We start from the raw sequence: 15,434 nt of genomic DNA, 5'->3' as shown, positions 1-15,434 counted from the left end.
GGGCATTATGCTATTCTTTAGGTTTGTGTAGTTAGCTTTATAAGACGTCTATATATATTATATTGGGGTTTATCGTTTCATTTTTATTATTTATATATTTGTAAGTGACTTATTTTATTGGTACTCGTGATCTTTTTATTTCTATTTGGACTGCATTTTAATTGAAAAGCTCTCCGATTTTCCTTGGGCCTAGCTTGTGCTGTATAAAACCATAAATACATTAGGAAAACCAGCTTGGGGAAGACTATTTCCAAGTTCCTTAAGAAACTGACACAGACCTTGTAATGGACATCATGTGAAAAATAATCCCATGCACTGTGAACTCTGAAGTGAAAATATTCTGATGTAGGTTACACCAACAAGGGAAAAGTAAAAAACATAATTGCTAGGCTGCTATATAAAAATTCTGTAATGTGAGAAAGCTCAGAGGCAAAGACTTTATGTACCTCAAACTGGATCTGCAGCACATTTTTAGGTGCTTTGAGATTCACAATAATTTATTTAAATGAAGCAAGCTGGGTGATGAAGGAAGTGCTTAAAGTAATTTGTTGTTGTTGGAAATGGTCCTTTTTGCAGGGTTATCCCCAAACTTTTTGCTTCTTCCTCCAATTTTTTCCTGACCTGTTGTTGTTGTCTATAAGACTCTGGGCACTTTACCACTGTTGATCAGTGCTAAAGTGCATATGCTCTCTGTGTAAATTGTTATTGTGATTGGTTATCTATGATTGGAGTATTTGATCTACCAGTAGGTCCCTAGTAAAGTGCACTGAGTGTGCCAGGGCTGGTAAATCAAATGCTACTAGTGGGCCTGCAGCACTGATTGTGCCACCCACATGAGTAGCCCTGAAAAGATGTCTCAAGCCTGTCACCGCGGTGCCTGTGCACAGTTTGTTAACTGCCATGTCGACTTGCACTTGCCAGGCTCTACCCTTCCCTTTTCTTACACAGAGGATACCCCTATGGTAGGCCCAAGGTACCCCCTGGACAGGGTGCAGTGTTTGTGAAAGGTAGGACATGTACCGGTGTGTGTAACATGTCCTGGTAATGAAATACTGCCAATTTTGTTTTTCACTATTGAAAGGCTATCTTGCCCCATAGGACAGAGTGGGGAGTGCTTTGTAACATTTTACAAGCATATCTTCCCACATTGATAAGATGGAGTTTGGAATCCCTGAACTCAGGATTTAATAACACATATTTTAGTAAAGATGGTTTTTAAATTGTGTGTTTGGAAATAGCACTTTTAGAAAGTGGCAAACTTCTTGTTCAACCATCCTGTGTGCCTCAGCCTGTTTGTGGATTGACTGTCTGGTTTCAGGGTGACAGAGACAGAGGGTGTGCTTTTCCTGTTGACAGCCTCTGGGAGGGTTAAAGTGTGCCTGGCCCTTCCTGGATGACCCAGCCCTGAGCTGAATAGACCTGGCTGCATATAGCGTGGTGGGAGGAGATTTACCTTGCACCTGAATGTAGCCTGTCTCCCTTGCACAATGCTGTCTCAACCTCCTGTGGTCATGCTGCTCCAGTGAAGGCAGAACTGGTTTGAACTGGGCTCAGAGCCCCCTGCACAAAAAGAACAAACACATTTTGGGGTATAAGTATCAGACCCAAATCCTCAGACTTTAGACTACTTCTGGAATCAAGAGGAACCTTTGCCAAGGAAAAGAGCTGGAGAAATTAAGAAGTACTGCCCTTGCTGTGTGTCTGGGGTTGGCCTGCAGCTGCTGTTTCTGCCAAGGAAAGGGGAAGGACTTTGCTGTGTGCTGTGTCCCCTGCTTGAGTAACGTCTCCAAGGGCTTGAGTAGAGCTTGCCTCCTGTTTTGAAGTCTCAGTGACAAAATACTTCACCCCCAACTACCCTGAACTTCCTTGCTGGGAGTTCTGACCTGCCAAGATGTGCCTGTAACTGTGTTGGGCCTCTGGGGGTTGTTCCTGCTATTGAGAGCTGGAAGAAACCTAACAAAAGTAAGAAAACCTGTTTCTGACGCCGTCAGCGATGCCGCTGTGATGCCGCGACCTGCACCGAGGCCTGGGGCACCACTTGTGAAGTGAACAACGCATCGCCCGGCCTTCTCCGCAGCTCTGATGACCTACGATGCCTGCAGTTATCGGCCGTGCCCGACGCCAGCGCTCGCACCGTCTCTGTCATCACCAGCACCTGCATCCTGTTATCGCTGCACCGATAACCGCCGAGGGTGACTCCACGAACTTCACATTGTCACCGGAACTGACTCCTCACCGCCGACGCAACCACCTTCCCCTAACCTGGACACGACACGTCGGCTCCTCGCAGACACCATGCCTGGTGTCCCCCTTAGCAGCCAGGGAGCCGGCCTCAACATCAGCACCGAATCCTCGCTTCCTCGACGCCGTGCATCATCATAGACTTCACTTCCAAGGTACTGTTTGTTTGGGGGGGTCTGTGTGACTCAATGCCCAACATCGCGCTCCTCGTGGTTGGCGCCGTACTTTGGATTTATTGCTGTCACAACGTCGCAATAACCCCAGTTGGTGCTATTTGGTTTCTACAAGTTTGATTTTTGCAATATTCTTTCTAAGGTCATATTTTTAAGTGTGTATGTTGGATTTTTGTTGTTTTGGTCTTGTTTAGTTTAGATAAAGATACTATATTTTTATAAACTGGTGTGGTGTCCTTTTGTGATGTTTTCACTGAGTTACTGTGAGTGTTGATACATTTACTTTACACATTGCCTTTGGGATAAGCCTGTCTGCTTGTGCCAAGCTACCAAGGGGGTGAGCAGGGGTTATCTGAAGTGTGTATCCCGCTTACCCTGACTAGAAGGAAGGGTCCCTATTTGGACAAAGGTACCTACCTCTGCCAACTAGAGACCCCCATTTCTAACAGATGTTTAGCAAAAACTTGGTTAGTACTCTAACAAACTCCATATACCAATATGATTCCAAGGTGACGCGTTTGAGAGAAATATGACTTGTGGCCCATGGGACTCATTTATGAGGCTACCATCATACATATTGCGCCTATATGAATTATTGGATTATTTTGCATAATTTCAATTAACCACATTGAATGAATAAATACATTTACAAAAAGCCACTCCTATTGGTGCACATGTTTGCGTTCAACATAAAATCACTAGTGCATCAAAGGTTATTCATATTTAAATGGATCAAGTACAACTTAAAATGTATTATCAAAACGATACATCTTGGGTTGTAGTTCGATCCATATTTTCAAAAAAGTGGCCTTTTGTATACTTATTTGATCATTCGATGTGATCAATTGAAATGTATGCAAATGAATGAATTATTTAATTCATACAAGTTGATTGACATGATATTAGTGTAATAAATGAGTCCTATGGGATGCACGTAATATTTTTAGCAAAGACTTGGAGCATCAATTAAACATCCAGAGCGCCGGGAAAAGTTCTTACTTAAAAGTACAAACAGTAAAAACGTTAGATGGACTATTCTTTTCCAAATGCCTTGGTGACTCAACATAAGACGATAATGTCATCATAAAATGCTGTTCTGTGCAGTAGCGGACCACACATCACATTCTACTTATTGTTGTCTTATTTTCTATTATAGCCCATTTCACCAATTGACAGCCTTCTTAATTCTTTGGGTCTATGGTTGACCTCGTTATTAATTCTTTAAAACATACAACAAAAGTACAGTGAGATTGGACTTTGGGTCAGCCCCCATCACCCACTGGCTAACATGTGTTTTTTTTATTGGTTTATCATTGCTTATCTGGATTGTCCTTTAAGACCATAGCATTTAGTCAAATGGTATATAGCCCTATTCAGGATTTGATGATGGGCCATCAAGTAAAAATGTTATTAGGCTAGAACCTGTGTGTGCTATTTTGCTGATATGACATCATTAAATTGCTGGTTCGTGCTTGTTTGTGCTTTAAAAGTGCATAATATTTTAATGCACTGACTAACTTGTAGGAAAGTCCCAGTGCTATTTGTTAATCGTTCTTGTACATCATTTTGTTTTATTTTGCTACCACAATACCATGGTTGTTTTTTTTCAGCTTTTTCTATTGGCAAATACGTGCACACTTAGGCTTTTCTTAAAGATGCAATGAAAATACAGGACCTTAATCAAAAGAATCTACAATACTTTGCTGTGTATGCTTTTTAGCTTTACCACTTACAATGCAAACTTTATCTACGTACTCTTTTTGATGACACACTTGTTTGGTGTTTCAGTAAAGCTCTGCTAATGATGTCTATTCGACACAGGGGCGGCAATCCCAGCTTTGAAATTTTTGTGGATCATGATCACTTCATTGCCGAATTTTCTCTGCGATAGCTGGAAATAACACACAAAGTGGCCCAAGTATTACCAAACACTTTATCTAACAAAAAGCCAGACCTATTGACTTTACAAATGCTTGTTTTAAGGTTTGTATGTCCAATAGGTCTTTCCAATACCTGGTCTCTTTTGTGCACTAAGCAAACATATGTTGTGTTCCCCCAATGCTGTAGGGGAGTATTGGGATAATTTGTGTGTGTTTTATGATTATTCGTGACTGTGTAGACACTCAAGTCTATCAGACATATTAATGAAGTCACACACAAATTCATGCAAAGGAAAGAAATAAAAAAGTACCCATTAAACTTCTCAAACCTAGTGATTCTAGGGCATAGCTTTATTGTATTTAGCGTGTTTTGACCGATTTGCTCCACAGTTCATATTCTAAACTCTGTTTGAACATTAAACATGAAGTATTTTGATCTGAATCGGATTTATTTATACAAAAAACTCTTTTCGTTGATCTTTGGCAGTTGTGTCCTATTTCCAACTCAGCTGACGTTCAGGAAATTTGAAAGCAATATAAATAAAATTAATTCCTTTGCAACTATGAGACAAAGCTTACAATTATAAACAAGTTCCCCATTATGTTCCAATTAGTTGTAGAGCAGTTCAACATCATAACGTAAAGGATTACAGTGCGTAAATAGTCAAAACGTATTAACTTTCATGTTAGCAAGTTAATTGTAAAGGTTATAAAGTATGGATTGAAAGTTTTTTATTCCACACATTTTTCTCATGACCAGAGTGAATTTATTTAGTTGTAACAGGCAACAAACAAAGAATGAAAATGATAGCAGCTAAGTAGAAGTAGAACTAGAGCGACTGGTAGGGTGAAAAGATGGCGGAGTTTGTAAGAAGAATGATTTACCACTGTGGCACTCAAAGCATTCTATCACCAGTCATCATCAATCGCTGCCCGTTCTGCTTTATGTACTTCTTGCTGCAGCAGTGCCTTCAGGAGAAATTCAATGTTGTTGATACCATGTCTCAAGCCATTGCCATTCTTCATTATCTGCCGTTTACCAAATCGACCAATCGGTCGGACGCCACGGCCCACATACCAAAATGGATCAATCTCAGGACCTGCAACAAAAAAGAAATGAATCACCAAACAAATTGCACATCATTGTGAGAGTACATACAACCAACAGTAGGCTATGTTCTTCAGATATGAATATGGCAGATCAAGTGTGTATAGTGATTACTATGTCACTGAACAAATAAAATAATACATCGTTCAAAGCTTTAGTACCATAAACGCAAATCATTATTTTCAGTTTTAAGGTCAGCATAGATTCTGAAACAAAATCTGCATGTAATAATTTTAATATTTTCTATACACATTTTATCAAAATTGAATCACATTGTTCAAGAGTAAGTTATGCTCCTCAATCTTTTGTAATGGTGCAAGCTTCATCTTTCACCTATTTTCCAGATGTAGGGTGCAACAACTTGCACTACTAAAAGAATTCAGAAATGGAATTATGGCTATAAAGCACTCAACTCAAAATGTAGGTGAATTTTGCTTTGTGATCGTAAGCTATCACATGCAACAGTTTTAGTGATGGGAGTTGCTCATATTTCTTAAATCAAGGATCACTACAGCTGCAGCAAAACAAATTATGGGGGCAATTCTCAAAGGCATTTATGAGTTTGTGAAGTAGTACTACATAAGTATGGCGGAATCCATTACTGATCTGCTCCATGATTTTTGTTCCCACAATTACAAGCTATTAACCTTTTGGCAACTTAAACGCTTAGGCATATTAAATACATCCAATGCATCACCCGACCCTACAGTGTCCACTGGCATACAGAGAGCTTCTAACTCAATTTTTAAGTGATATATAGCTTAATAGCTCATAAATGTTGGCCTGTTTTGTATCACACCAATGTCAGATGGCTTGACAGTCTTCTGTGAAATCCCTGAAGGAGCTACAAAGATTACTCTGTTGTGTAAGTGGTGGCAGGAGAGCCAACCACACGATTTATTTTAGCTAAGGATCTAAAGTCTTCTGCAAGCACCAGCTTGCTATTCCCTGCCCTGTTCGTGTATGCCTGCTCACCTCTGTCCTCTATTTGCTTCCCTCCCAGCTCCTCCATTCTTCCTCAAGAGACAATCTTATATTAAGCTTTTACACATCATTCTTTCTCTTAAACTTCCGATTGTTTCCCCCAGTTACAGGACTTAGGTTTACCATGTCCATTTTCCCCCCCAAATATTGATCCTCACACCTACTTTCCTTTATCTTAACTATTGTTCGGCGCGTTTCTTGCTTCACCTCCACTTCACACCACAGCACCCATCTATAATATTTCCATGAGCTTTATTCTCTGCACACATTTCTCCTCCAGGAACCACACTCTTTCCCTTTTGGCTTCAATTTAAATCCCTGTTTTTGAAACATAAGCACAGTCTTTGTTCTTATCTCTCTTTCCTTGTTAGAGGTTATGTTGTCCTCCCATCCACGTGCTCCATCCCAGTGGTCTTCCCTAGCCCCAATGGTAAATGGCCTTCCAGGTTCAGTTTGATACTGGGGTTTCTTTTTAACTAATTACAGATAATGTTCTTTATCGCTTAACTCTTTCTGCTGTACAGACTGTTCCCTTTGAAAATGTTCTGCGAAAATGATATAAAAGTAGAAATGTAATCGCACAACCCTTTTCTTCCGACCAGCCTTTTGATTAGTGTGAGTATGATAGTATGTGTCTGAAATTGGTTATTCCACTTTTATATACTTTTATATTAATATCCAGTACTATAGTGCCTACTTTTTGGGGGAGCTTTGGTAATATTAACAGAGCAGATATCATCCTGCTCTTTTGTCTAAAATACTAGAGTACAGTTTGACGTGCTGCAAAATTCAAACACATTTAGTGATAAATGTGACATCATGTGTACATTATTTAAATTTAATAAGAAATAATATTTCTTACAGCCCATTAGTTATTGAATGTTTCAATTGATGTCATGCTTCTTGACGCTGATTGACATCCTTAATTTGTTGCCAATTAGGTTTATTATTTTATGTGTTTTAAGAATTACCCAAGGTAGTTTTGAGAAGCATTGCTCATTGAAGGATTCCATGCTTTTTCACATCTGCTATGTTATTCTTAGCTTTTAAAAAATATTATGCAATTCATCAAGCACAAAAAAAAAACATAATGGTTAAAGATATACTCTACCTGAATAATTGCAGCACTAACATAAACATAGGGATATTTCAAGATTACATCACAATATGTGGTGGAGTGCAACGTTGAGCATGCTCTCAAGTGACAAGGAATGACACCACAATCTTTGAAGACACAGCTGAAATACTTACTTCTGTTGTCAATCTGATGACTGAGTGATCGGCTTTGGACAGAGGTAAAGCCAAGTGATACCAACAGCAGTAGAATGCAGACAATGCCTAATTTGAACTGCTTGTGCTCTTGTGAATACTGATATGTCGTTGTCCAAGACACTGAATGGAACATGGTGCAAAAACTGTAGGACACTGAAAGAAAACAAAAAACGTCAATGTAAAAAAACATAAACAAGCACTGGCCAAGTCAGCAGGTTTCATTTTTTGAGCAAAGCCAATAGAACAGGCTTTTTGTTAGAGCAAGTGTTTGGTACTAGTTGGACAACTTTTCACTTGTTGCTTTCATCTATCCTTGAAAATCCTATAATAAAGCAACTTTTGCTGCTACTGCAATTTAGAAGTTGGAAATAGGGCCTTTTTATGCTAAACAAACTGTATTGGCAGAACTGAGGGTTACCTCAAAGAAAAGTGTTATAAAAAAGCATACAAAAGATGAATTTTGCATTGTAAGTGGTGAACTCAAAAGGCATAAACAGCAAGGAAATACATAGTAGATACTTTTGACAATGGGCAATTATTTTCGCTGCATGAGAAAGATTACTTGTATGCACGTCTTTCCTTTATCAATTATAAAACTGCAAATCCATGAACATATTATCAAGACAGCAAAGTAAAGCATGTCAACTTGCAAGGCTAATAAGTGAATAGCCTTTGTCTGCCATGAAGGCCAACAGGACTTTGTTTGCCAAAACAAAAAAAGACATAAGCCAGCACATAACATATCATGTCAGTAAATAGATCAAAGGACACACAAACTCTGACTTATAAACTGAAGGTCATGCTGCTTCTGTAGATTAAGAAAGGACTACTTGAGCACCATCACTAAAGTGAACTCATATGGGACAACGTAATAATCTACAAAAAGCCATGATTTTGATTGACAGCCCATCCAAGCAATAGCAAACATGAACAATATTAAATGGCAGTGGCTGAAGTGAGTTGACTCAAAGCCCACTTTCTCTAAACTGCTTCCTATATGTTCTTTTCGAAAGTACTGGTGTTGGGACCAGGAAGACGTCTGCATGAATGCATGACTACCCTTGAAGCTGGTGTCCTGACTTTGTTTGCCCCTCACATCACCCTAATCTAAAATGCACCTAGAGGCCTAGGTCTGTCCATGTTAATGAGGTCAAGAACATGCTCTGGTACCTTGTGGGGCACACAAAGGTATCCCTTGAAGTGGGCATAGGACTCAGTGGAGGCCGACAGAAACAAAACTGGTAGGGCCGGTGGAGGGGGTGCAGGGGGAGCACGGGAGAGGGAGCTTGGTGGGGGTTCATATAAAAAAAATAAGACTTACCTGAAGCAGCCAGCTGCCTCGCACCTCGGTGCTCCTCTGCTTCCTGGTACCAGCAGACACTAGGACAGCATCAGAGACTTCCTGTGCAATCCCAGCGCTGCTTTCATGCTATTAGCAAGCATGAGAGCAGCACGGGGATTAGCCTGAGCAGGCTGGTTTAATGCTTGATCAGGCACAGGGAGTAATTGCTGTTTCTTCAACCCGCCTGTGCAATACAGCTTGTTTGGAGAAACCTAACTGCGTATGTCTATTTTGCCAGACTAAGACGGCCAGACAAACAGATATGCACACTTAGAAGTTCACATACCACTCAATTTCTCCTTCCTCCCATGGCTTGGGCTGAACCCACTACACACGATGGCTCAGCCAGCAGCTAAAAAAGAAAAATAATAATATATTGTTTTATTTTTCAGCTGCTGGCCCCAAGCCCATGGGGTGTCGAACCTATGCCATTACAGAGGAGCCGCCACTGATAGGACTACTGTCCATGCCTTGGGTAAGTCATAAGCGATGATGGTATCATACCACGTTTTTGAGACTCTTTAGTATGACAAACCTTTTTTCTCTCTTGCAGAAGAAAGCACAGTCTCCTGCCCCCACTATTGTAGTGTTCTTCTTCACCATTCCATGCATGTGTTGACTTTGAGTTGTGCAGCGAGTGTGTAACCCATGTATGTCAGTAGTGCAAGACTGTGTGTGGTGAGAGTCCGAGTACTGGCACCACTAGCATCCATTTGAATATCCCTTGGTGTTGCAAGGCAGGAGATGGAGGCTGGCCATAGCTTACCCAGACAGGTTAAGTGTATTGCTTGCATTCCTGTGAAGGAGGATGGAGCCAGAGATACCTTTGGAAAACAGTGAGGACCTTGTTAGTAAAGGGTTGTTGATTAGTACTTCATTAGCACTGCCATTTGATAGAAGGTAGGGGTGAGACAGCGGTTTGTGTTATACAAGGTGAGGACATTTCTAGGCAGGCCCTGCCCTTTTGTCTGGTCCAGATTTCTGCTTCAGTACGGCAGATGATAGCCAAGTGCAGAAATATCACACTTTATTGCACCCTTGTTTTGGATATTCCTTCACAGAGCCAGTTCACTGCTAGGTGTTGTGAGAGCCATCACCTTACAAATAGTCTGTGTCTGGGAGGCAGCCATTAAATAATATTTGAAAGAGAAAGAATCCTAACCAGTTATGAAACCTTAGACAGTGGATCCACATGTCCTGTCTGTAGAATGAATATAAAAGTAGGATAGATACCACCTACTTTGTTCCAGTTCAGTGATGTACTTGACCAAGGAAGTGAAAGCTGTGCAGAGTACTCTAAGGACTGCTGTAAAACCAGGGCTGTTTCTGCATGACAGCCAGTCTCACAATGGTAAAAGGACATCACCTGAAGATTGCACTTTGTGCTGAGGGTCTACCTAGAAGATTGAATGCTGGGGGTCAGAAGTAGACTGCCTGGTCTTATAGGAAGGCAGACAGTCTCATCGCAGAAGAGATTGGCTGGCCTCTCTGAGCAATTCTTGCTGTGACATGTGCCAAGATCTTTTAGTGCTAAGCATCATGGGGGTTTCAGTATACTGCCAAGTGCCTGAGAGTTTGGTGCTGCTGGCATCGGAAAGCCTAAGTCAACGCTGATGTGGAAGCTTTGATCAGCCCGGAAGTCGCACCTGCCATATTAAAAAAACTTGTCTACACCTGGGTCTGGGAGGCCATTACTGCCAAAGAGGAGTGCTGCCATTTGAGCCTGCCATGCTGATTCAACACAGAGATAGAGTTCTCAGTGAGGTCACTGCCACAGCACCCACAGTTGCCAGAGCTGCAGGAGTGGCAATGCTGAATGCACCTGCCCGCATTATCAGAACTATGACTACAGTGAGCAGGTAAAAGTAAGGACTAATTGTGAGGAGAAGAAGAAGAGACTGTTCGGGCAAAAGCTTTCTGCCGTATGAAATTAAGACCCTTGCCAGGTGAACATGAATTGGATTACACAACTAGACAATGGGATTCTTCTGATATAATTGTACAGTGGTACTGTCAAGAATTCCTGTCATACAAGGGAAACACGCCCTTATGTAAACAGGAGAGCTGTTACATAACTCAAGGGAAACACGCCCTTATGTAAACAGGAGAGCTGTTACATAACTCAAGGGAAACACGCCCTTATGTAAACAGGAGAGCTGTTACATAACTCAAGGGAAACACGCCCTTATGTAAACAGGAGAGCTGTTACATAACTCAAGGAAAACACGCCCTATAAAGGGAGGAACCGGGAGGTACAAGGCTGTCGGATATTGTGTTTACACCGACGTACCTGCTTCGTGAAGAGCAGTGTTCCGGAGTGGTGCTCCAGTAAGGCAAGAACGGAGGTAGGTCGAGTCGTTACTCCCTGGGCCGTGTCTTGACCCATCGTCACCTGTGAAGGACCCGGAAGCTCTACCGGTCAACCATTGAGCTTCGCTTTTTGACTCGGCTGAGTCCAAGCGCAGTGGCGCTTTTGCTGGTTGGAGTCGTAACTCCCAGCCCGACCAGAGACACAGGGACTGCCAGCTGTAACGCACACCAGGAGGTGTTTGCCGCGTTACAGACTCGGAAGTCCACAGGATCGATCGAGCGGCTGCTCTCGGTTCAGTCTTCTTGCTTGTGATTGGGGTATCGGTGACGCATCACCAGGAGGTGACTCCGCGTCCCGGTGCAGTCTGAGGAAGAGGTTGAGCGGCTGCTCCCTTCAGGTAGAGACCCCGGCTGGGTGTTTCCCTGACTCCTCGATTCTCCCCAACACTCTTCGTGCCCCTCACAGCCTACCGATTGGCATTGTCGGCCATTTCATTTCTGCCCTCTGTTGGCATACGCCGGGATCGGCGTATATGCAGAGGACGGTTAGGACCATCCGTGCTGTGGGCTGGTAACGTACTTAGCCTGGAGGATTCCAGTGACTATAACTTTTGTTTGTTCTTTGTATTTTATTTGCCTTCATTAAAAGAACTAACCCTTCACAAGTGGTTGCGTCCTCATTGTCGTGTCTGTTAAACGATCCTGAGACGTTCAGGGCGTTACAAAATATCCGACCTTAATAACACTAACTGTCTCCCGGTCGATAACAGACATGGCAACACTTGATGATGTGCTGGCTGCTTTAGCGGCCATGCAAGTTGAAGTGGCTGCCTCTAGGCAAGAAACAGCCGATGTAAAAGCCAGACTGGATGCTATCCAATTGGACCCGCTCACGCCCAGCACCTCCCTCACGAACCAGACCCCTGCGGTAGTAGTGGAAATGCCGGTAGCCATCCCCTTGGCAACACCAGAGAGGTACAGTGGGGATCCTAACACAGTGCAGGTATTCCTCACACAAGTGGCGCTACATTTATCGTGCAAACCAAAGGCGTTCCCCACGAGTCAGGCTCGTGTGGCTTTCCTTATATCCTATTTGGCTGGAAACGCGGCACAATGGGCCGTACCTCTGGTGAGCAGGGACGACCCCCTCTTATGTGATTGGGGTGCTTTTCGCGAGGAATTCCTGAAGGTATTCGACAGAAGGGCTGACTCGTACACGGCGGACCGTGAAATGCTTGAGTTGAGACAGGGATCCAACGACCTGGTGCAGTATCTCAACGCGTTCCGAAGGCTGGTTGCGGAAACCAAGTGGCCTGTTGCTAAACAGACGGCGCTCTTCCATCAAGGGCTGTGCGATGAGCTCAAGGACGCCGTGGCTCATATTGACCCTCAACCCAAGACATGTGAGGGCCTTATCAACCTGGTATTACGGCTGGAACATAGGCTAAGTGAAAGAAAGGGGGATCATGGGAGAAAAGGAAAATCCCTTCCATCCTATGTGACGGTGGGAAGTCCTGAAACTTCCACCGCATCCAAGGGAGAACCCATGGACATCAGCGCAATACGAGCGAGCCTCACAGCCACGGAGAAAGAGTCACGCCGTAAACAAGGATTGTGCCTATATTGTGGCAAAAAAGGCCACTACGTACGTGAATGCCCTGCCAAACCGAAGACGTCACGTTATCGGGCCAACCGGTCGGTAACAGCCGTGGTGGACATACCGGCGGAAAACTAGAGGACTCCAAGACCAGAGAAGGGGCATCTCGGAGTCACTCATCCATCCCTTCACTTTCCAACTCGGTCACTAAGGGACAACGACACCTGTTTATCACGGTGCACGTGGGAGTGCATGACCAGTGGATACCCGTTGTGGCCATGGTGGATTCAGGGGCCATTGGCATGTTTATGGACCACAACGAGGCATGCAGGCTAGGGCTAGTGCTTCTTCCCAAAGCAGTACCCGAAGACGTCTATGCGGTAGACGAAAGGCGATTGGTGACGGGGCCCATCGGACAGCACACGGGGGTCCTTCCGATGAGATATGGGAGGAACCATTTGGAACAAATCGATTTTAACATCATCCGAGCGCCCCAATATGGCGTCATATTGGGATTGCCGTGGCTACAGAAACACAACCCCTTTGTGGATTGGCCAACACATCGCATCGAAATGACGTCACCGTATTGCATCCTGCATTGTGGAATAAGAACGGAATCCCTTGACGCAGATGAGAGCGGGAGTCAGACGGTGGCTACAGCGGCAGAAAAAGATGTGGCTCTCCCCCAGGCTTATCACAGTTTTGAGGATGTATTTGATGAGGTGAAGGCGGAAGTGCTACCACCACATAGACAGTTTGACTGCCAGATTGACCTGGTGCCAGGGGCCATCGTTCCCAGCGGCAGGCTGTATGCCCTGACGGAGCCTGAAAACGTGCATCTCCGGGGGTACCTGGATAAACTCCTCAAGCTAGGATTCATCCGCCCGTCCAAGTCTCCGGCCGCCTCGCCACTCTTCTTCATCCCGAAGGCTAATGGGGAGCTGAGAGCCTGTGTGGACTTTAGGGCATTGAATGCGATAACCATAAAAAATCGGTACCCCTTGCCTCTCATCAGTGTACTTCTGGAACAGGTCAAGAAAGCTCGTATCTACACCAAGTTGGATTTGAAAGGGGCATACCATCTGGTGCGCATGAGGGACGGAGACGAGTGGAAGACCGCCTTTAAGACCAGGTTCGGCCTTTTTGAGTACCTCGTCATGCCGTTCGGTCTGTGCAACGCCCCGGCAGCCTTTCAGTACTTTTTGAATGAGGTATTCAGAGAGGAGTTGGATATCTACGTGGTCGTATATATCGACGACATCCTCATCTATTCGTCCAGTGTGGAGGAGCACGTACACCACGTCAAAGCTGTGCTCCAAAAGCTGAGGGAAAACATGCTGTTTTGTAAACTCAGCAAGTGTGACTTCCACGTCACATCCGTGGAATTCCTCGGAGTGATGCTGAGTCCAGAGGGACAGGAGATGGCAGAACGAAAGATCAAGGCGGTGAAAGAATGGCCGGTGCCCCAAAGCGTGAAGGACGTCCAAAGTTTCATTGGCTTCGCCAACTTTTACAGGCGGTTTATAGATGGATTTTCAGGAGTGGTGGCCCCAATCACACAGCTACTGAGGAAGTCCAAGGAGTTTGTCTGGTCCCCTGAAGCGAACAAAGCCTTTGAGGCCCTGAAAAGCGCCTTTGGTAAGGCGCCGGTGTTGGCTCACCCCGATCCGGATCTCCCCTACGTGGTGGAAGCGGACGCGTCGGATGTGGCGCTGGGGGCTATCTTGTCCCAACGCAACCACGACACAGGGGTGCTTCATCCCGTTGCGTACATGTCCCGCAAACTCAACGACGCCGAACGCAACTACCATATTGCGGAGAAGGAGCTTCTCGCAATCAAGGACGCCTTCACCGAATGGAGGCATTGGTTGATGGGGGCAAGACATGTGGTATCGGTGTACACGGACCATCGGAACCTACAGTTCATGACGGCCACTAGACACCTTTCTCCCAGGCAGCTGCGGTGGATGATCTTCTTTGCGGGGTTCAACTTCCGCATCACATATCGGCCGGGGACGGAAAACCGGAAGGCGGACGCCCTGTCCCGTCAATCTGCAGTTAAGGAACCATTGCCTGCAACCGAGCGTTCCATCATTTCCCCGAGGATGGTATTGGGGGTTATCCAACCGGATACTTTCCTGAGGGGAATAAAGAGAGGGATCAGGTCATTCGCATGGCGGAGGTGGCTCCTCAGTCACAGAGAATGGCAGCTGAAGGACGGGATACCCCTGAAGGGCAGGTGCCTATTGATACCCACGCCTAGGCTAAGGAAACAAGCATTCATCTGGTGCCATGACTCTCCATGCGCAGGTCATTTGGGCTTTGAAAAAACGGTGGCTAGCATGGGACGGCATTTCTGGTGGCCAACCATGAGAGTGGATGTCAGGAGGTGGGGACAGGAGTGTCCTACGTGTGCTACCATGAAGGCCGACCATGGCCGAACCCAAGGGCTCTTACATCCACTTCCGACCCCGGATAGACCATGGGATAGCATATCACTGGACTTCGTGGTGGGCCTACCGGTAGA

At 44.5% G+C, this 15,434-nt stretch overlaps 1 protein-coding gene across 1 annotated transcript in view; it reads right to left on the bottom strand.

The window, feature by feature from the left end:
• Window positions 1–4,625: 4,625 nt before the first annotated feature.
• The window catches only part of LOC146789438 (kinesin-like protein KIF15-A), a 645,535-nt gene continuing 634,726 nt past the window's right edge, over window positions 4,626–15,434 (bottom strand). The window contains exons 15-16 of the mRNA XM_085631097.1: window positions 7,638–7,811; window positions 4,626–5,394 (exon numbers count right to left, since the gene is read on the bottom strand). Coding sequence (XP_085487223.1) covers window positions 5,204–5,394; window positions 7,638–7,811 — 365 coding nt within the window. The 3' untranslated portion in view covers window positions 4,626–5,203. The remainder of the gene's footprint in view (window positions 5,395–7,637; window positions 7,812–15,434) is intronic.

Source organism: Triturus cristatus, chromosome 10, assembly GCF_964204655.1.
Source record: "Triturus cristatus chromosome 10, aTriCri1.1, whole genome shotgun sequence".
NCBI classification, from domain to species: Eukaryota; Metazoa; Chordata; class Amphibia; order Caudata; family Salamandridae; genus Triturus; species Triturus cristatus.
The sequence above is the reverse complement of the archived record's forward strand: the minus strand, read 5'-3'. Positions and strand labels throughout refer to the sequence as shown.